Below are 22,884 nucleotides of genomic sequence, written 5' to 3' on the forward strand. Positions count from 1 at the left end.
TCTTCTTGGAAACAGAAGTCTCCAGGTTTAAAAAACTTGTTATTAAATTATATCCCCAACTGCAAAGATAACACTCTTCTAATTTCTCAGAGTATCGTTTAGTGCTGCCCATCTTTTTACTTTTTATAATGAGTCCCTTTAAAACATGTAAATTCACGGGGCATGGTGACGCACCCCTGTAATCCCAGCTGCTTTGGAGGCTGAGGCAGAAGGATCTTGAGTTCAAAGCCAGCCTCAGCAACTCAGTGAGACCCTGTCTCTAAATAAAATACAAAAAGGGGCTGGGGACGTGGCTCAGTGGTTAAGTGCCCCTGGGTTCAATCCCTGGTACCTAATAATAATAATAACAATACATTCTCTGGGAGGTTTACTGTCTTAAGATGTCATTAATCAACACCTTATGATGGATTAATATAATTTTACTTATGTGTAATAATGATCAATTTGTTAATGACATTACAAGAGGGTTTACAGTTTACAACAAGCTTTCTCATGCATTATATTATTTAATCCTCACACATTCCTATGAGATGGGATGGTATTATTACCCTCATTTAAGATGAGAAAACTGAGGCTTAAAGAAGTTAAATGATATGTCGAAGGTCACCCAGATACTAGGCAGAAAGACTTAGCAGCCCCAGAAGAAAAGAACAATCTATAGCCATGTACCAATTTTAGAGAATGTTCTGGTTGATGCTGCTTTGGTCATGTGACCATCAAATGATTATCAAGGAGGGGGCAGGGCACTATCATTGACCTTTCCGTCAGCATCACGCGACGTCAAGGAAGAGCTCTTCAAGGGACTGAGGAAGGAATGGGAAAGCATACTAGACAGACAACTAAAGTTGCGACAGTCCTCAGTGGGGACAAAACCAATCCTCTGTCCTGAGTTGTATAGAAATGTTAAAATAATCAAAACCTCTGTCCTTTTCTCTCTTCTCTTTCTCCACATTTATATAACTCATTTTCACAATTTAGAATCACATTTTATAAAACCTAGAATAGGCTGGAATGGAAGAGACCATTTATCCCCTTATTATATAAAAAGAAAAGGGACCGATAAAGTATCTTGCCCAATTTCATATACATACTTCCTTTATATTTATCGTAAGAAAAATATCATGTGATTAACAATTGCATAAGAATTTTCCTCTAACCTCAATATCCCAATATGATATTTTCACGAGTCTTCCAGTCTTTGTCAAGTTCATAGTTGGACATAGTTATAATCACAGTGCTCTTCAGCTTTGAAAACATGGTAAAAAGCCAGAGCTACCTAATCGTCTGTCAGCATGTTTCTATAATACAGAATTTGTAGGTAACTGGCCTGTATCTTCCACCTGGCAAGAGGTAGATGCTTTCTTGCACGATGGCGTGGGCTCTTGCTTTTGATGAGCAGCCCCTCCTGGCCAAGAACTTCAGTCTTAAAGTTGCGGGATGAGTGGAGGCCTCTGGGGCCTTGGCCTTTTCCCTTTTAGATCCATCGTCTTCCTTCAGTGATGTTCCAAATCCTCATCTCCTCAATCTCTGCCTCTTCCTGGGCCCTTTCTTCCCCTTAAGGCCTGGATGATGGTTTTGACCTTCAGAAAATCATGTGGAGTACAACCTCTCAGGAACATCACCATCTGAGAAGGAGAATCCCTTTAAGATGAAAGAGTGTTCCTGAACTGAAGAAAGACAGGAACCAGTTCTTAAAGATCAGCCCCGTCACAGAGCTGGCAAAGCCAGTAAGCCACAGTCCCACCCCTAAAAGGCTCGTACCTGGCTTCATTCCAGGTACCTGTAGTAACTTCCAGTAATCTGTAGCTGTCCCATCTCTGCCTAGAACAATAATGGCTACTTGGACTCTCCGTCAATAGATCCTGTCAGACAAACCATCTGTATCATTCCAGGTCCTGGAAGGAAACAGATGGCACCCTCAGATTGGGTAAATTGAGAAGAGTTTAATAAAGAGACTATTTACAAAGGCATAGCAGGGTGTAGGGAAACCACAGGCCAGAAGGAGCAGAAGGAGGAAGCAATTACTGGAAACTTGAGAGAGAAAATTCTGTGAAAAGGGCCTCTTGATGGGAGCTGTGGCTTTTGGTCCAGAGACACAGCCAGCCAGCCCTTAAGGAGGTGCTGGGGGAAATAAATACTCTCTCCTCACAGTTCCCCATTTCTTACTGTTGGCCAAAGGTGGCTGGAAGGCAGAGGACATCGGAACCCTTTGATGGAGTTCATGCCCTCTAGGGGCATGGAACCGGTGGAGAAGGGTGGAGTGGATCTAGAGGGACAAAAGGAAACCACGTGGGGCACCATCTGCATAGTCCTTGCCCAGGACTGCTGCTAAAAGCACTTCTAAGGTTTGGGTGTTGGGGTGGCTTTCTCCTTGTGTATTCCTAGTAGGACATGGGGGCAGCCAACCTGATCCTCTTCCGCTTGGGGTTGGGACTCTTTTCTCTCTGATGGTCCCCAGAGTTGACAAAAGGCAGTGCTATTCCTGAAAGAGCAGGCCTGCTCTGGGTGCCAGTCTCTAGGAAGCTGCCTGCGTCCATCCTGCCAGCTCTGTTCCTGTTCCGCTGCCATGCCCCAACAGCTAGCAACCTCTCCAAGTGGGCTACCAGACAGCCCGTCCTGGCCAACCCACAGGATCACACACACCCGACCTGGTTCCTTCAAGCTCCCCATGGATACCAGAAGTCAGAACATACTTCTTTTTGTTTAGGAGGACATCACCTGGGTCCCTACTTGTGCTCACTCCTCCTGCATGCTCCAGCTAGCCTCTGCGCCTCTCCCTCTGGCCAACTCACTTCCTCTTTATTCCTAGCCTGCCAAGTGGGATCTACTGGGTGTAGAATATTCCTCCTTTTCAAACCAAATGTAACCAATTTGCAATTTAATAAACCAAGATGATTGTTATGGTTTGGATGTGAGGTGTCCCCCAAAAGCTCATGTGTGAGACAATGCAGGAAGGTTTAGAGGTGAAATGATTGGGTTGTGAGAACCTTAACCCAATCAGCAAATTCATCTCCTGATGGGATCAACAGTGATAAGTGAAGGGGGGTAGGTTATGGCTGGAGCAGCTGGGTCCCTGGGGTATATTTTTTGGTGAGTGGAGTCTCCCTGCCTCCTGATCATCACGTGAGCAGTCTGCCACACTCTTCCGCCATGATGTTCTGTCTCACCTCAAGCCCATAGTGCAAATTACAGATGTGTATCACAAAATAAAATGACAAAGAAAGAAAGGCCGATGCCACTGAAGACAGATTCTAAATTTCTGATCAAGGTAGCCCTCACTTCACTGGGAGTGGGACTTTATACATTTCCCTGGTTCTGTTAGGAGTTTATGAGGAAACCTGAATTTCCTTATAGAAAATCTATAAGGATTGGCCTGAAGAGCTAAGTGTGGGGCTGGGGATACAGCTCAGTTGGTAGAGTGCTTGCTTTGTAAGCACAAGGCCCTGGGTTCAATTCTCAGCACTGATGGAAAAAAAAAAAAAAAAAAAGAGCTAAGCGTGAGATATTATTTTTAACAACAATATGATATATTATAATATTAAGCAAGTTGTACAGAAAAGTATATACATAATTCCACTTATGTAAAAAGCAAACTTAAAAGATCCCTATAAAAATGTTTATATACTGTGATGGTTAATTTTATCTATCAATTTGTCTAGACTATCGTGCCAGTTTGTTTGCTCAAACATTGGTCTAGATGTTGCTGTGAATATTTTTGTTTTCGATGTGACTAAATACATACCAGTAGATTTTGAATAAAGTAGGCTAGCCTCCATGATATGGGTAGTATTTATCCAATCAGATGAAGGTCTTAAAAGCAATGTCTGAGTTTCTCTGAGGTGGAAGGAAACTATCTCAACACCGCAACCCAGAAACCCTGACTGAATTTCTACTTTCACCAGCCTATCCTGGGGAATTTTGACTCAAGATTGCAACATCAACTCTTACTTGAATTCAGATTTTGGACTTGCCAGCTCCCACAGTCTCACTTCTGGTGAGAAATGTAAAACTTTCCCATTAAGACTAGGAACAAGGCAAGGATATATCCTCTCACCACTGCTTTTCAACATCAGAGTGAAGTCTTAGCTAATGCAATAAGACAAGAAAAGAAAATACATACAGATTGGGAAAGAAGAAATAAAGCTATCTTTTTTCAGCAAAGATATGATCATCTATAAAGACAATTCAAAAGAATCAACACAGAAACTCTTTGAACTAATAAATGATCATAGCAAGGTTGAAGGATACAAAGTTGATATAGAAAAGTCGATTGCTTTTCTACATAGCAGCAATGAACAAGTCAAAAGAGCAGTGATTGCCAGGGCTTGGGAAAGAAGGAATGAATGAACAGAACATAGGATTTTCAGGGCAGTTAAACTTCCGTGTATGATACTATCATGGCAGACATGTGTCACTATACATTTACTCGAACTCACAGAATGCATATCAAGAGTAAACCCTAATGTAAACTATGGACCAATGTAAATAGTGGTGATGATGTGTGAAACGTAGGTTCACCACTTGTAACAAATATACCACTCTAAATATATTGGTGACTGGAGAAGTTATGCATATGTTGGGTCAGGAGATATATGGGAAGTCTCTATACCTTCTGCTCAATATTATTGTGAACCTAAAACTGTTCTAAGAACTAAAATCTTTAAAATTTTTTTTTTTCCACACCTGTAATCCCAGCAGCTCTGGAGGCTGAAGCAGGAGGATCACGAGTTTGAAGCTGGCCTCAGCAACTTAGCGAGGCCCTAAGCAACTTAGGGAGATCCTGTCTCTAAATAAAATATAAAAAAGGGTTGGGGATGTGGCTCAGTAATTAAGCACCCCTGGGTATTTTAATCCCTGGTACCGAAACAAAACAAAACTATTTCTTTGTTTCTCTGTCTCTCTTTCTCTTCACACCCACACACCTATTGGTTCTATTTCTCTAGAGAACCCTGACTAATACACATGTCTTTGTATATTTTTGTTTGAACATAAAAAGTGGTGTGGAAGAATAATGAACCAACTTGACACTGGTGACCTTGAGGGGTGGGATTGGAGTGGGGAGGTAAAGGATTTCCAAAATGCCCTCTTCCTCATTTAACTGGTTACCAGGTGCATGAAGTCCTTTGCAATTAAATCGAAGCAAAAGAAACACCAAACAAAGCTCACAAGCCATGTGGTTCATGTTGCTGTATTGTGGCAGGCACATAGAATTGGGTCACAGGACCTAAATGTTCATTTATTTTGTTAGTCAACTCTCTGTCACTGTGAAAAAACTACTTCAGAGAATTTAAAAGACAAAAGGATTGGCTCCTGGTTTCAGAGGTTTCAGTCCATGTCACTTGGCCCTGTTGCTTTGGGCCTGTGGTTCGGCAGAACATTGTGGCAGGAAGTAAGTGGTATAGTGAAGCTGCTCATATCATGGCAGGCAGAAAGCAAAGTGAGAGACAGGAGCCAACTCCCAATATCTCCTTCAAGGCCACACCCCCAATGACCTAACATCCTTCCACTAGGCCCCACCTCCTAAAGGTTCCACCATCTTCCAGTAACACCACAGGCTGCGGACCAAACCTTTAACACATGGGACTTTGGGGACCATTTAAGAGCCAAATCATAGCCTGGCATAGTGACGCACACCTGTAATCCCAACAGCTCAGGAGGCTGAGGCAGGAGGATCACGAGTTCCAAGTCAGCCTCAGCAATTAAGTGAGGCCCTAAGCAACTTAGCAAGACCCTGTCTCTAAATAAAATATAAAAAAATGGCTGGGGATGTGGCTCAGTGGTTGAGCACCCCTGGGTTCAATCTCTGGTACAAAAAAAGATCCAAAGCATAAACTTTACTGACAGACATCTATTAAATACTTACTGTGTGTCAAGGACTGAACAAGACTGGAAACACAAAGGTCAACAAACAACAATCTCTATTCTTGGACAGTTTTGGAATTCACAAGAATTCACCATTAAAATGCCTGCACTAGTGGACTGTTTCACTGTGCATTAAATGAATTAAATAATCTTGGCTTTAACTGGTTTCGGAAACTGTCATCCAACATCTTGGGTGGTCCTGAGAAGTCAGCAGAGAACTGTGCCATTGTAAATAGGGATATGATCAGAACAATGAGATTACAAATCATGCTTTGAAGGAAGTCAGTTGGGTTTCTCGTAGCTTATCAAGCACAGTTTTATAATACCCAGATGGAAAGACAGAGCTTGGGGGGTCAGATAAGTTTTCTATCTGAGAATCTCTTCTGAATTCACTTCCTAATGTAGACTCTGAGGAGTGACATGAGAAAACTGTACAAGTCAATCACAAGTGTGAGTTGGGCACTGTCATGACCCATCTGGAATGGTTGGTTGGTGCATTTTAGGTCTGGGTTAGTAAGATCAGCTCTCCAGAGGCTGTGATTATTTCCTGCAGCATGTTTATACTTTAGAATCATCTGGGACCTTTTAAAAATAAAATCCCTAGGCCCCTTCCCTGGAGTTTCTGATTCAGTAGGTCAGGGGTCAGGCTGGAAATTTCTAATGTTGAATAACATCACAAAGTGATTCTGACATGCACCTTTGGTTAAGAACCAGAGGAGGGAGGCCTAGGATTTGGGTGTTATCTCAAGTCTACCCTGGTATATAATAAGCAGCTTTTATCATATATAGTAGGAAATGAACGGTGACCCTGGAGGGCAGGGAAGGATGGGTATCATTTGGAAAATCCCTGGTGAAGGACTCAGGGGAAGGGCTACTGTCAGGGGTACTGCTCTGGGGCTCCAAGGCCTTGTTGGACCTGAGTCCTGGCCCATCACCTGCCTGCCCAGCTGTCTCTCCAGTGGAATCTTCTATCACCTGCACTCAGGGCCAGTTTGACCCAAAGTCTGCTGCCAATAGGGGCTTCGCTTGGCAGCAGACTTCATGAATGAGCTCCATACCTGAAGTTCAGCGTTTTTGTCAGCTTTTTCAGCTGCTGGGACTAAAAGACCCGACCTGCACAGTTGTAGGGAAGGACAAAGTTTATTTGAGCTCACAGTTTCAGAGGTCTCAATCCATAGACAGCAGGCTCCTGTCCTGGGGGCTGGAGGTGAGGCAGGACATCATGGTGGAAGAGTGTGGAGGAGGGAAGCAGCTCACATGTTGATCAGAAAGCAGAGACTCCACCCTCCAGATGCAAATATACACCCCATGACCACGCCCCCAAGGCCCCACCTCCTCCAGCCACACCTTCCTCACCTTCAGTGACCACTCAGTTAATCCCATCATGGATTAACTGATTGGGTTCAGGCTCTTACAACCCCATCATATCTCCTCTGAACCTTCCTGCATTGTCTCACACATGGGCTTTTGGGGAACACCTCATATCCAAACCATCACACTCACCTACTGAAAGTCAGGCAGAAGAGAGGCCAGCCGGACCAGGACACATTGCTGGATCCCCCTGTCTGCCCCACAAAGACCTAGAAGTCTAATAAACCAAGGGACAATCCTGGATAACCCTGGAGTGATGTTAGAGAGTCCGCAAAGCTGAATTTCTACATTGGGTGGTGAATGGGTTGAAGTTAAGACGCTTCAGTTGGGACACCAATCCTGGGAGAAGGTGGGGCAGGTATTAATATGCTCAACCAAAGACTGGGAAGCAGTATCTGGAGGGATGAAGTTGCCCACAGTCACACAGCTGGTCATTCATGAAGGTCAGATGCCAGCTCAGGGGCTCCTTGACCACTCGTGTGCTTTTGTTATTTCTGTGCATGTGAGTCCTAGAAGCCGGATTTCCTGTGGACTGTTCTATACTACCTGTATGGTGTGTATTGGTATGTTAATAAGTTTCTACTCGCTCCCTCTCTCCGAGCACCTTCTCCTCTTCCCTCCTTCTTTCTCTCTCTTCCTTCTCTCCCTTCCTTCCTTCCATGGTCATGACAATTTGCCTCTCAGATATCTAACTGTTAGAACTGCACTTGACCTTTAACCCCAGCTGCAGCCCACCCATCACTACGGCATCGCTGAAGCCAGGCTTTCCCTGGCCTACTCGCCACCAGCGATGGAGTTTAGTGGAGGTGCTGAGGGAGGCCATTCCTGAGAGACCTGAAGCTCCTTGCACCTCCATCCGTGCTCAAGGTCTTCCCATCGACCTTGCCAAACCTTTCTCAGAAGGAACTGCTTCCACCTAAACGTCCTTCTTTTTCCTTCTTCACAGGACATACCTGCATCAGAACCTAATTGATCTTCTCGTCTTTTCCATGTGCCCCCACGTTTTCTCTCATAGATGTTTTCTTTAATAAAGTCCTTGCAAATTTTCTTTCCTCTTTGTGTCTTCTTCACTGAAGACCCAAACGAACACCCCTCTTTCTTCCTCCCTCTCTTGCTTCCTGTGCTCCGTCTGTACGCTGTGCCAGTCATTAAAGGCACATAGATTAATACTAAGTGTCTCAATTATCAAGGTTCTCACAGTCTCCTGAAAGAGACAGACCTAAATAGATCATTAAAACACAGCCTAAGACAGGCGCGGTGGCACACGCCTGTCATCCCAGAAGCTGGGGAGGCTGAGGCAGGAGGATCAGGAGTTTAAAGCCAGCCTCAGCAACTTAGCGAGGCCCTAAGCAACTCAGTGAGACCCTGTCTCTAAATAAAATATAAAAGGCCTGGGCGTGTGGCTTCAAGGTTGAATACCTCTGGGTTCAATCCCTGTACCAAAAAACAAAACAAAACAAAACAGTATAAGTGCAATGAAGTATGTATACGGCACGAGCAGGTTCCAGAGAAACTGTAGCTGACCCAACTTGGAGCTAAAATGGAAGCACTGTTGAAAAAGAGTGAATAAGAATCAGCGAGGTAACATGGTCTGGGCAGTAGGATGGGTGAAAGATCATTCCAGATGGTTACCTGCTGGGGCTGATGTTTTCAGGCAGAGAGGGTCAGGCAAGGAAGCCAAAGAGGTGGGCAGGGGATGGACACTAGAGAACTCTTAATGTTGTCCTGAGGGTTGGCCCCTTATCCCGGGCTAGTGTTCCCCGTATGTTGGTCTAGGCCAGGCTACATGAGAATTACCTGGCACCTAAAAAAAAAAATACCCACCCACATGGAGTCCCCTGCCAGAGGGGAGCCATTTGTGATTAAATATATGTTGTTCTCTGAGGATACAAAGAGAAAAACAAAATGGAGGCGGACCTCAATGGACCAGCCATGTTTTATTCAGCACCAGAGTGGCACATTCTTCAGGGGAAAATGGCAGCAGGCCACCAGGAGGGTCTGGGTTTTATAGGGTTTAGCAGGGTCAGGTCAGAGGAGTTTGGGTGACCAGCTCTTTTAGAGCGTGGCAGGAGGGCAGGTAGGGGAACAGTAAGGGAAGTTCCCTGGAGCCTGTGGTCTGTATCATTCATTCTCTTCTCCTTTTGCATCAAAATTTGTCTGCCCCTGTGAGCTCTGGAGAGGGAGTCAATTCCCTGAAGGAGCCTTCTTTCTGGTGTGTGAAGGCTTGCTTTACTAGCGTTCCTCCCCTGTGTAATCCAGTGCTACCAGGCCCACTGTTGTTTGTTCATTTGGGGTTTTGATGGTTTAAGTGTCCCCCCCCCCCAGTCCATTCAGAGTCCTAAGGATGGAGAAAATATGACTTTTTTTTTTTTTTTTTTAAGAATTTAACCTTTATTTTTTATTTTTTTATTTATATGTGGTGCTGAGGATGGAACCCAGTGCCTCACACATGCTAGGCAAACACTTGACCACTGAGCCCCAGCCCCAGCCCAGGGTGTGAATTTCTAAAGAGTTTTGTTGTTGTTGTTGTTTTGTTTCAGGCCAGGAAAAACACAAAAGGCCCCATTCACAGTCTTTCCTATGACAATCAAGCCATGGCCCTTCCAGTCTCTTTCCAAGGGGGCTGGGACACTCGGGCCAACTCCCCTTCAACAAAAGATTGCAATGGAAGGGTTCCTAAGCACCTAGGAGAGCAAGAGAATTAGAGGCCACTGTCGCCCAACTTTGCCATCTTTCATCTGGACATTTCCTGAGAAAGCTTCCCTACGTGTGTCCAGCCTTCCCGATCCTCCTCACTCCAGAACCCAGAGCTCAGGACCCAGAACGGGCCCTCCAGATGCTGTGAGGCCTGACCCTAGAATAGGTCCCACCCCATCCTACTGGGGGTGGAGAGGGGCAGAGTTGCCTGCAGGGCTTGGCTGGATGTAGGCCATGAAAGAACTTAAGCCAACGGAGGGCCGTGGTCTGTGAGGAGGAAGGAGTGGGCTTTGTCCATGGAACCATGGATGGGAGTGGGACAGAGTTCCTTTGGCAGGAGTTCTGAGAGGGCAGGGGGAGTCTGAAGAGCTTCGTGGCCTGCGGTAGTGCTCTCAGGTGGAGTCCAGAACACTGGGTGGTGGCCTGGTCTGGATAGGAACACTAGGGAGAAGAGTGGCCATTGGACGAGATAATAAGATGGCCCTGGAAGAGGGCGTAGAGCAGGAAGTAAAGAGAAACACCAGCATCCAAAGCGCAGGCAGAGAAAGAAAAGTCCTTGAACAACAAGAAAGGATGCTTTATGATAGGTTCATTAAGGAGCAGGCCAGGGGCTGGGGGTGTAGCTCAGTTGGTAGAGCGCTTGCTTCCCAAGCACAAGGCTCTGGGTTCAATCCCCAGCAAGGCACACAAAAAGTTTTTAGAAAGGGAGTTGGGGATGTAGTTCCATGGTAGAGCACCCCTGGGTTTTATCTCCAGTACCAAAATTATAAAAAAAAAAAAAAAAAAGAAGGAAGAAGGAGGAGGAGGAGGGGGAGGAGGGGGAGGAGGGGGAGGGGGAGGAGGAGGGGGAGGAGGAGGAGGAGGGGGAGGGGGAGGAGGGGGAGGGGGAGGAGGGGGAGGGGGAGGAGGGGGAGGGGGAGGAGGGGGAGGGGGAGGAGGAGGAGGGGGAGGGGGAGGAGGGGGAGGAGGGGGAGGAGGGGGAGGAGGGGGAGGAGGAGGAGGGGGAGGGGGAGGAGGAGGAGGAGGACTGCCGGGCGCAGTGGTGCACACACCTGTAATCCCAGCGACTCAGGAGGCTGAGGCAGGAGGATCACAAGTTCAGGGCCAGCCTCAGCAATTTAGTGAGGCCCTAAGCAACTCACCGAGACTCTCTCTCAAAATAAAAACTAAAAAGGGCTGGGGATGTGGCTCAGTGGCTCAGGGGTTAAGCACCGCTGGGTTCAATCCCTGCATACAAAAAATTAAAAAAAAAAAAAAAAAGAAAGAAAGCAAATGTTATCAGAACGACTCGACTTCTTACTCTGTCCCAGGCATTAGTCTAAATTCTTTATATGCATTAATTAATTTCTTAATTTAATTCTCCGAGGTGACCTGAAGCAGGTGTTCTACTGCTTCAGTGTGCACCAACTGCTAGTATCTGCCGGAGGACATGGCAGGCTGCAAGTGCAGGGGATTTGACAACCCCAGAAGCACAGAAGCAAGCCCCCACCCAAGACTGGGACCCCCTCTCTCCTCCGGTGAGATGACTCAGAGGATCAGAGTCGGCACCACTTCCCAGTGTTCCCCAGTGGGACCAGGCAGCAGCGTCCACAGTACCTTGCTGGATGACCACCCTACAGTGGCTTCCGTTCTAGGACTTACTTCCTGACTTCCTTCCCTAATGGCACTTTTTCCACCTCCCAAACAAACTACTTGCACTTGAACCCTGGTCTCACAGTCAGCTTCTGAAGGAATCCAACCTAAGGCATAAATGAAGACCACAGAAAGTCTAAGGACAATTAAAAGAATATAAACATCTAAATGAGAAATAATCACCGAGATATAAAGGTTGTTCATTACTAACTCTCCAGGCTTGACAAAAATGTGCATGTGAAGTCGCAGTTCATCTTTAACAGAGGCAAAACTCACCACTGAGACATTTCTTACTTTTACCAGGCATCAAAGTCTTTTTTCCCCCTTTTTATCCTAGAGAAAAATCCTTCCAAATATCTACCTAAAAAATACTAGCTTAAAAAAGCTCAACTTTGCTTTTCTAAATTCCCTGCACTAAAACTAAGACATATCTGCTGCTGATTTATTTATTTGTTTATTTATTTATTTATAGGTAGGGATCTCTCTCTGTTTGAGGCTGGCCTCAAACTCAAGTGGCCCTGCTGCCTCAGCCTCCCTAGTAGTTGGGAAGTCCCCGCTTGGCAGGTTACCTGATTTTAAAGGGACCCTACCGCTTTCCATTTGCAAGCCTGAGTTCACTAAAAAATGAGATTTTAAACTGGGCACAGTAGTGCATGCCTGTAATCCCAGCTACTAGGGAGACTGAGGCAGGAGGATTGTGAGTTCAAAGCCAGCCTCAGCAATTTAGCAAAGCCCTAAGCAACTTAGCAAGACCCTGTCTCAAAATAAAAAGGACTGGGGATGTTGCTCAGTGGTTGAACACCCCTGGGTTTAGTCCCTGGTACCAAATAATAATAATAATAATTTTATAAAGCTTATTTTAAGAGAACATAATAAAGACACAAGTATATTTTAAGTAGACTCTCCACATATACTCTGTCAATTTACTAAGCTACTTTTCTAAATGCTAGAGAATAGAAATAGTAGCAATATGTTTTATGTGTCATGTTAATTATGCTAATCAAAATTTGATGAACTTTAGGCTATGTTTCAGTTTTAAACTTGGGTCACAATATGTCACCAATCAACAAAATAATGTCAAATAAAAGATCTTGTATGAATCATAAAAACTGTGACAATATAGCAGGATAAAGGACTGAGCGTTAAGACGGAGGGACTATTAGTGAAATGACTAATTGATGTTTTGTTGGCACTCCTTGTTTATTTCCATCAGAGACCATTAATTTGCTTAAAAGGGCTTTTGTGACTCACGATTATGATAAAATTTCATTGTCTTGCACTTTGTATAAGGGAACCTGGTTGGCAATTACCAGTGAGCTTTATTAAACAAATAAGTACTATTGAGAATATATAAACAGAAACATGACTTGTACATTTGCTTGTTGACTTGGCCTGATAAGGGGAAAAGGTGCAGCCCAAGATATTTGGAATGACTTACGACTTAGCTGATAAATGGCGCTATTAAAGCTGCCCCCTGCTGTCTTGCATGAAAGTGCATATGTTTTAAGAATTATGAAAGAAGTTATTTTAAGCCTGGAAGATAGGTTCTACATCTTGAGGTCTCAAAAAGCCTTTTATATGAAGAATACTTTTTGCCTTAGTATTTGAATCATTGTCATGACATACAATTGACAGCAATATCACTTAATTTAAGACCGACTTTGTGTGTGTGTGTGTGTGTGGTACTGAGTTTTGGACCCAGGGCATTGCGCATGTTAGGCAAGCGCTCTACCACTGAACTACATCCCCAACCCTTGAGGTCTCCTTGGTACTATAACTTTGGGGTTTTTATTTTCCTTTCAACTTAACAAATTTAGCATTTAGATTTCTGTTTCTGTAACTAGCCGCTGGTCAACTCATTTCATATTTAAATATGAAAGGTCCCTTTAAGATGGTTTGGTTCTCCTATAACATATTTGCATAAAAAGGATTAGATAAAATATCATGGAAAGTATATCACAATGATTACAAAAGCAACAATAGGGCTACTATGTTTGGAATGCTCTTTGTCCCTCTCAAAGTTTCATACATTGGGAGCTTAATAGCCAATGTGGCAATGTGGAGCTAATGGAATCTTTAAGAGATGGGGTCAATCAGGGGTGAGCCTTCAAAAGGGACAAGAGATTTCTCATGGGACCATGGTCAATTCTTGTGAAAGGATTGTTATAAAAGTCTGAGCCTGACCCCACCCGGTCTCTGCCTTCCTGTTTGGCAATGTAATCCCTGGCAGCTACATGCGCTCCTGCCAATACCATCTTCCATGATGTGATACAGCCAACAGGGCCCGCACCAGAGCCGAGCCAATGCCAGCACATGCTCTTGAACCTCCAACACTGCGAGCTAAATAACCCCCTTTTTCTTCATAAGGAGCCTGCCTTGAGTATTTCATGACATCAATGAAAAATACAAGTGCTTATTTTCCTCCAGACAGTCTTTGTGCACATTATCTCATTTTAGCCTTACAGCAACTCTACGAGATAAATATCATTATTATTTCCATTTTAGATGAGAAAACGGAAGCACAGAGAGCTACAGAACTTGCCCAGGTCAAACCATTAGCAAGGCAAAACAGGATTCAAACCCAGCCTCCTGATACAGGCTCTTGATGCTAGTTTGCAGTTAAGCGAGGCTGAGCCAGCGGAAAGCCAGTGTCTAAAGAAACTGCCACATATGAGACCAAATTGAGGTTTGTATCTGTACCTTTCAAGGATTCCTTCTTTCTTTTTCGAACTAAAACCATGTATTACGCTGGAAAATGGGCAAATGACTCATTCTTAATTTAGTTCTATATTTGCATTAAAGCAAAAAAAAAAAATATGTCATTCATAGTAGTGGGATCACCATCTTACTAATAGAAACTCATGAAAGTCGTATGGTATCCATGATCAAAATGTGAAAAGTGGGTACCCAAAGGTTCTTAAGGTATCTTTGTCCTAGTTTTATAAATTGTTTCTCCTTCCAGTTTTATTGAGGTATAATTAACAAGCAAAAATTATATTTACTTAGGGTGTGCAATGTGATGTTTTGGCATATGTATTGTTGTGACATGATCATCACAATCATGCTAATTAATGTATCCATCCCAGCCCAGAAGTGAGGTCTCATCAGAGCAGTCTGATGCATAATCCAGGCTTACAAGCCTGATTCTCTCATTGTCACAGAGATTATGTGAGCCCCCCTACTCTCCTAGGATGCTCCTGTTTGTATAACCAAGCAGAATGGACCTTGTAACCAAAAACCTGCCTGACATCCCTGCTCTATGGTTCTGCATGATGGTTTCGGGCAGAAGACAGCCTTGGCGGGCAGTCCCTGGGACTTGGTTATCCTCATCCCACTTCTTGGAGGCCAGTCTTCTAGAGCTTATCAGGGGTCAAGTGACAGCAGATAGGCATTGGGGAGTTTGAGAACTGGAGTTAATCAATCAGCTCTTAAAGTTAGTGGGTTTCAGCAGTGAGCTCAAAAGTGCATTTTGTGCTGGGCACAGTGGCACATGCGTGTAATCTCAGTGGATCCGGAGGCTGAGGCAGGAGGATCACAAGTTGGAGGCCAGTCTCGACAACTTAGCAAGGCCCTAAGCAATGTAGCAAGACCCTGTCTCAAAATAAAAAATTTAAAAATGGGTTAGGGATGTGATGTGGCTCGGTGGTTAAGCTCTGCTGAGTTTGATCCCTGGTACCAAAAAAAAAAAAAAGTGCACGTTGGCCCTTATGGTCACTTACCAGCCAAATGCACTGTAGAAAATGGTGGCATAACTTCTCCAAAACCTAGGATGGCATCGGGGATACTGATCCCTTTGGCTAAGCTTATTTTCTTTCTTTCTTTTTTTTTTTTTTAAACTTCTTTTATGGTTGTAGGTGGACACAATACCTTTATTTTATACTTATGTGGTGCTGAGGATCGAACCCAGGGCCTCCCGCATGCTAAGCGCAAGCTCTACCGCTGAGCCTCAACCCAGCCCCCAAGCTTATTTTCAACCCACACAACTTATCTCTTTATCAGATGCCATCAAGTGCCGCTTCATGAATACCTACTGCGATTGAGATGAGTTTGAAGACCACAGAAGAGCCCCATTCCCTCCTTCCCTTGGCTCTCCGTGATGCCTGGCTCAGAGGTGAACCACGCGAATCTTCACTATAGACTGCTTGACGTGACAGCATGGCGGGTGGCAAGGCGGCCTTCACTTCAGCACTTCTGGTTCATTACCACACTCTGAACAAAGAGGACATGATTGCCTTGATGTCACCTGCTCCTTGCTACATCGTTATCTCAGGTGGCGTGGTGACGTTTTCCTGAGACCAGGATCCGTGGACATCCCTGATTCCCCTTCAATTTCCCACCGTCACGCTGACCTGTATGCACTGCCAGATCAAATATTGGCATAAGCGCTGACATTCTATTGATGATCCGTTCACAGCTAGCCAACAATATATCCAGAAAGCATTCATCAGTATTCATCTTCGTGATCAAAAACTTTGCACTTGCTGGGCACAAGTGGTACATGTGGCTCTGGAGGCTGAGGCAGGAGGATCTCAGGTTGAAAGCCAGCCTCAGCAACTTAGTGAGGCCCTAAGCAACTCAGTGAGAACCTGTCTCTAAATAAAATAGAAAAAGGTCTGGGGATGTGGCTCAGTGGTTAAGTACCGCTGGGTTCAATTCCTAGTACCAAAACAAAAACAACAAACTTCGCACTTGCCTCTTGTTTTCAGCAGTTGGAAGAACTCGAACAAGTGGACATTCTGATGCATGGAATTCTTGGTCTTGCAGTGTCGCCTCTTCTTGATTTTCTACAAGTTGGAAGAAAAATTGCGGTTCTTCATTTTGTCTCAATGTCTGTATTTATATAATCACGCAAATGATATTGCATTGCACAATTTGAGTTACGACCATTTATGATAAATACGGTACTGTAAAGACTTCATTTCAACTCACTTCTTTCCTGGTTTGAACACAAAGTCCACTTTTTCAATTGACTGCATTAGTCTGAACCTTATTTTCCACCTCTCTAATGCAAAAAGAGCTGAGGTCTCTTCCTAGGCGATGCTTTTGTATTTGTTTCTTAGATTCCAGGAATTCTGTTAACTTCCATCCTGAATCACCTGGCTGGTGGTTTAAGTACCAGTGAATTGCAAATAGGCCTGGCTTTCCGTCCCATTTCCTGCTGAGTTGAATGTAATTTCTATTCTTGCTTGCTAGTCTTATTGTAATGTCTGCTAGCCTCGTCCTCAACAATTATATTTCTTTGTATATAGTGGCTTTCATGATAAAGCAATATATCATTTCAACAGAGATGCTCTGGATTTATTTTATTATTAGCTGCGGAGCCAAGAACATTATAATGCACAGGGTGGATATAATAAGAACTGCGTGTGGAACTATTAACCTGGAAGGCCCTCGCATCAGTGCAGAGAATTATTACTCCTGTCAGTCATTTGAAATTTAACTGCATCCTCGGAGAATAACATGACCCTTTAACCTCGTTTGGGTAGGAAATTTCCTTCTCTGCCCTGTCTTCAGCTACCATTCTTTTAGACTTTCAAGCTCTTTTGAGCCTAATCCCCAATAAGAAACACATTCTACATTACATACACATGAACAGATAGAAAACTGAACAGAAGCTTAATAAAACCACATTTATTCTCCTTATTGGTGATGGATTTAAAAAAATTTTTTTTCTTTAGTTTTCAATGGATCTTTCATTTTATTTATATGCAGTTCTGAGAACCGAACCCAGGGTCTCACATATGCTAGGCAAGCGCTCTACCACTGAGCCACAACCCCAGCCCTGTGATGCATGTTTTTAATTTCTACTCTGTTCTGATTAATTAAAGAATTGGCTGATGGGCACAGTGGTACATGTCTGTAATCCCAGCAATTAGGGAGGCTGAGGCAGAAGGATCTCAAGTTGGAGGCCAGTCTCAGCAATTTAGTGAGACCCTATCTTAAAGTAAAATTGTTTTTCTTCTACCAGGGATTGAACCCAAGGGTGCTTAACCACTGAGCCACATCCCCAGACCTTTTTCTATTTTATTTAGAGACAGGGTCTCACTGAGTTGTTTAGGGCCTCGCTAAGTTGCTGAGGCTGGCTTTCAACCTGAGATCCTCCTGCCTCAGCCTCCTGAGCTGCTGGGATTACCAGTGTGAACCCCCACACCTGGTGGTCAAATTAAAATTTTGTAAAAGGGGGCTGAGGATGTAACTGAGTGGTAGAGTACCTCTGGGTTCATTTCCCAGTATCCCCACGACATAGGCAAAGAATTGACTGATACCCATTACACTGATTTCAAAGCCCACTAATGAGTCTGGAATCACAGTCTGAAAAAAAAAAGCTTAAGAAGGTATTCCTCAGTTATCCAAATAGTAAATAAGAAAGATCTTCACCTCCCCAAATCTTTTTGCTGTTTTTTCTGGGATTTACTTGCATGTTTCTATACTGCTATTTCTTAAGGGGTTTGTTTTTAGATATCTCTTTACTTCTTGGGGAAAATAAGAATTTGACTCTCGTCTGTACACCTTCAAATAGGCATGGATTTCCGCTCCTCACCTCCAAGATAGTATGAACGCTTGGTTAACAGCATTCATTGTTTATATGATCATGGCTCTGTGGATCATTCAGGGTCCTAGCGAGAAACAGATGGCGTGCTCAAATTGGGTAATTTGAGAACAATGGAATAAAGGACTATTTATAAAAGTGGGTAGCGTATAGGGAAACCCCTAGAGATACGGCTGGAAAAATTGTGGGGACTCCATTACCACTCCTAGGCCTCAAAGAACCTGGGGACAGATCTGCCAGATGGCAGCTGTAATCACTGGTTAAGGCTTGAGGCCAGCCTTGGATGTCCCCGCCAGGAACAGAGCCAGGGAACGCAGAGCTCATAACCCATCCCCTGCCTCCCTCCCATCCCTCTGATCTGCAGCTGGGGCTCCCGGGGGCACGCCCACCTGGAAGCCGGAAGGTGGGATCCCTGGATCTGGCCTCCCACCACAGAGCAGGTGGAGAAGGGTGGGTGGATCTGCAAGGCGAGGTCCACGCAGCCGCACCTTGTGTGACGCGCGTCACAGCGGAGTACATGCAGCATGCTCTCCTTTCTTGAGTAACGCTTCTTTTCCTTGCAGTTAATAACTGGATCGTTTTCTGTAGGACATTTTTTTTTTTCATGTTTGGTTTCTCGTGTTTGAAATTTGCTTTTGTTTTTACCCCAATTATTCAGACTCCTCTAGAGTCCAAGCGTTCCACGAGGTCAAGAAGGACAGTCCTGCGGAAGTCATCCTCTTGTTCTCCAGTCCCCAAAGCCACCATGGGCTTAGCTGATCCTTGTGGCATTGCCCTTCTTATCACTGAATGACACGTTCAGAGCGATACCTGTGGCTTTGCACACGACAGGCATTATCTATCAGTGTCTCGATATGGAAAATGAAGATCCGGGTTCTTTCGCCAGTGTCCCCCTCCTGGCTCCCCACACACAGACGTCACTCACCAAGCCTCCCATATAGTACCTTATAATTTTAGCTAAACCAGCGTTCCACCTTTACATTATTAGGCTCACGTAAACGTCATCCATGGCTGAACTACACAGTAACCCCTGATTATCTTTTCTGGCTTGCTCCATTTTTTTCTTTTTTTAAACTTTATTTTATTTATTTATTTTCGTTGGTGCTGAGGATGGAACCCAGTGCCAGGCAAGGGCTCTGCCACCAAGCCCCATTCCCAGCCCTCAACTTTTTCTTTTTCCTGGAGTTAAAAAGTTGTCTGATTTTCGCACTAATGCAGTTTCCTATGTACTTACAATTAACTCATCCAATTCTTCCTTTCTTTTCTTCTTGTTGCCCCCACCCCCTTTCTATGCCGGGGATTGAACCTAGGACCTTACTCCACCTTTGAGGCACACCACCAATCCTAATTGTCCTTTCTCCTTTTTTTTTTTTTTTTTTTTTTTGTTTGTTTTTTGGTACTGGGGACAGAACTCAGGGATACTTAACCACTGAGCCACATCCCCAGCCCTTTTTATTTTTTATTTTAGAGACAGAGTCTCACTAAGTTGCTTTGGCCCTCTCTAAGCTGCTGAGGCTGGCCTCAAACTTGTGATCCTCCTGCCTCAGCCTCCTGAGCCACTGGGATCACAGCCGTGCACTGCCACACCCAGATCTAATTCGCCTTTCAATATGTTCAAACACATATCCCATTGATTTCATCTTCTTGAAGAACCCTGGAGCTATCTCCATTAGTCACTCTCTACGGGAGCTTACTAGCTGCCTCAAAGTCTCTTTCACTGTCACAACATCTGTTTCCTTGTTCCCACGTCTTTCTCTTTCTTGGTTCTTTCCCCTTGAGCAGCTCCGGTAGCTTCTAAGGATTGGACGCACAGGAGGTAAATATTGTGAGATTTGCATATCTGAAAATGTCTTTAATCTGTCCTCATTAATTGGTTGTTTTGCAGGTATAGGATTCTAGGATGAAATTCATTTTCCTTGGCATCTTCAAAGCATTGTTCCATTGTCTTTTAGGTTTCAATTGTTGCTGTTAAAGACCAGACCCAAACACATGATACTATATAATTTGGGGGGGGGGGGGATACCAAGGATTGCATTTAGAGGCACTGACCACTAAGCAACCTCCCTGGCTCCTTTTTCTGTTTTCTTTTGAGACAGTGTCTTGCCAAGTTGCTCAGAGCCTCGCTAAGTTGCTGAGGCTGGCTTTGGACTCGTGATCCTCCTTCCTCAGCCTCCCCAGCCACTGAATTTTTTTTCTGAAACAATGAGGAAAAATTATTATCTCACATAAGAAGTCCAAAAGTAGGGAAGTTTTAGGATTGGTTAGTTCATCACAACCCTAAGGTTTTGGCTGTCTGTATGCTCTTCCAACTTCAGCTTTGTAGAATTTCCCATGCTATTTCCTCTCATGGTCATAAGATGGCTGCCATAGGTCTAGACATTGCACCCAGAGACCACAATATACAGCAGAAGATGAAGATAATTTCTTTCTTTTGTACTTTTTTTTAAGAGTAAGAGAAACTTTCCCTTCCCATATCTTTGGCAAGAGCTGAGTTGCCAGCCTATTGTTAACCCAAACGCTGAAAAAGGGGAGTAGACACCCCGATTGGCTTGGACTGTCAAGGTGGGGGGCACAAAAATTAAAGAAAGGAAGGAAGAATTGGATGATAATGAAAGATTTAGGGATGAGTTAATTCCTTTTCTTGAGGAACGGATATGTAAACAAAATTAGGATGCTGCTAGCAGATGAAAGATGAGATGGCTATTGGGTAGGCAACCAACAGCGTCTTACAGCATGGAATCTAGTACATGGCAGGCATTAAATATATGTTGGCTGTTGTTATTAACTCTTATTAGCTATGGGAACTTATTCACGTCACGTACCTCCTCCAGCTCCAATTTCTCCATCTGTAAAAGCGAGAGAGGATTATCTGATTTATTGGATGGTCATAAAATGAAATGAGATGACATGTGTAAAGTCTTTGGTGCTTAATAAATGATAGCTAGTTATTAGAGTTGCATATAATTATTGTCCAAATACTTGGGTGGTAGGACGGGGTCTCCAACAAAGGTTCCTGAGATTGGCCCCAGCCAGATGTAACTAATTTTCTTCCTGCAGTTCATAGAATCTTTTCTTTTCTGTGTGTATGTATGTATGTATTTGTTTTTGGTACCAGAAACTGAACCCAAGGGTGCTTAATTACTGAGCCACATCCCCAGCCCTTTTTAATATTTTATTTAGATACAGAGTCTTGCTGAGTTGCTTTGGGCCTCGCTAAGTAGCTGAGGCTGGCTTTGAACTTGCGATCCTCCTGAGCCTCTGGGATTACAGGCATGGGCCACCGCACCTGGCTCATCGGATCTTTTCTTTGTTCTCTGTGTGTCAAAATTTCATGATTATTTGCCTATTATTTGTTGTTTTCAACTTCGCCTTTCTGTGGTCCACTTGATTAGTCCTTTCAATCTGGAAACAGGTATCTTTCAAGTCTGCGGACTGTTCTTGAATGATTTTTTTGATGGTTCATAGCTTTCATTTGTCATGTGTTCTCACTCTGGAACTCCTCTTGTTCATATATTGAACTTCTCGACTGAACCACCGATTTTATTATCTTTTATCGCCTGTTTTCCATCTCTCTCTTTTTGCTCCATATCATGGGCAATTTCCTCAACTTGAGTTTCCAATCTTCCCATTGAGTTTTTCATTTCTGCTATCCTATTTTTAATTTCTAAGGACCCTTTCTTATTCTCTAAGCGTTTTCTTTTTATTCGGTTGCAATATCTCGTCTTATTTCTCAGAAAATATTAAACATCGGAGATGAAATCTCTCAGCACAGTCTGTTTGTCAGGTTCTTTTATTCTCAGCATTTTGGCCTCTGTCTTGCACTTCAGAAGGTCTCCTGAAGGTCTCCTGGGAGTCCGAGGCTCTCTGCTCATGTTTAAGATTATAATTTAGAAATGTGATTGGAAGAGAATTGGGTGGGGACAATTGAGTCTAGATCTCACACAATCCAGTTAGACCATTAAACTCATATCAGAATATTGAGATCATTTGCCTTGGGATGTCACGCTCTCAGAGAAGAGCCCTTCTGGAAAGTTCTTTCAGTGGAGGTCATTTGGAAGACGAGGGCTGAGGTCCTGAAGGCCAGTAAGCCTATTTTCAGTAGAGGACCCTACCCTCAACTGTGCTTACTGTCCCCTCTGCCCAGTCCAGAGACCCCCTGCCCTCCAGAGAACAGCACTGAGGGGCAGCGGTTGCCTTGCTGAGTTTGGAGATCTGTTTGGGTTTTACTTATTTATTTATTTATTTGTGGTACTGGGGAATCGAACTCAGGGCCTTGTGCTTCCGAGGCGAGCACTCTACCAGCTGAGCTGTCTCCCCAGCCCCGGGGATCTGTTTTGAAACTTGCTTCTAAAACCAGCACTGTCAGTGAGTCGGCTATGGCCTCCCAGCTCCAACCCCACCTTTCCATACTTGGTGACACTGAGGCACTCTGCAAACCTGTGATTGGCTTAGCTGTTCCTGGTTGGGCTCTACCTATAGAGGGCAATAGAGAGAAACTGCGAGACCAGGCAAAGATGGAGGGACGTGCTACTTCCTGTTGGCTTCCGGCTCCTGAGAGCAGCTTCCGGCAGGGCCTCTTTGCCCTGCAGAAGTTCCTGCCTGCAGTGGGAGGCAGTTTTGCAGTTTCTCCGATAGTTATGCAACCGGCCTCATGACATGCCACCCCAGAGACTCTGGAGACTTGGGCACCAGTAGAGCAGCGCCCCTCCTTGAGACTCTGGGGTTCCCGCCCTTTGGAGTCCCTTCTTCCAGCTCCCAGGTTTTAATAATTC

General features: G+C 44.3%; 1 protein-coding gene across 3 annotated transcripts in view; it reads right to left on the reverse strand.

Annotated features, from left to right (window-relative positions):
• Nucleotides 1-783: 783 nt before the first annotated feature.
• LOC306650724 (uncharacterized protein) overlaps nt 784-22,884 on the reverse strand; it is a 135,370-nt gene continuing 113,269 nt past the window's right edge. Inside the window, exons 4-7 of one of the 3 annotated variants that reach the window (XR_013760990.1) lie at nt 18,502-18,694; nt 16,256-16,346; nt 15,594-15,771; nt 784-1,625 (exon numbers count right to left, since the gene is read on the reverse strand). Coding sequence is in view for 1 of the 3 variants with exons in the window: in XM_079122980.1 (XP_078979106.1) it covers nt 15,762-15,771; nt 16,256-16,346; nt 20,935-20,958 (125 nt within the window). In the remaining 2 variants the exon portion in view is untranslated. Of the gene's footprint in view, nt 1,626-13,148; nt 15,154-15,593; nt 15,772-16,255; nt 16,347-18,501; nt 18,695-20,934; nt 20,959-22,884 lie in introns of those variants that run through there. The other 2 variants (XR_013760991.1, XM_079122980.1) reach the window with 2 other exon arrangements.

The sequence above is a fragment of the Sciurus vulgaris genome (genome assembly GCF_902686455.1).
Source record: "Sciurus vulgaris genome assembly, chromosome: X".
In the NCBI taxonomy this organism is placed as follows: Eukaryota; Metazoa; Chordata; class Mammalia; order Rodentia; family Sciuridae; genus Sciurus; species Sciurus vulgaris.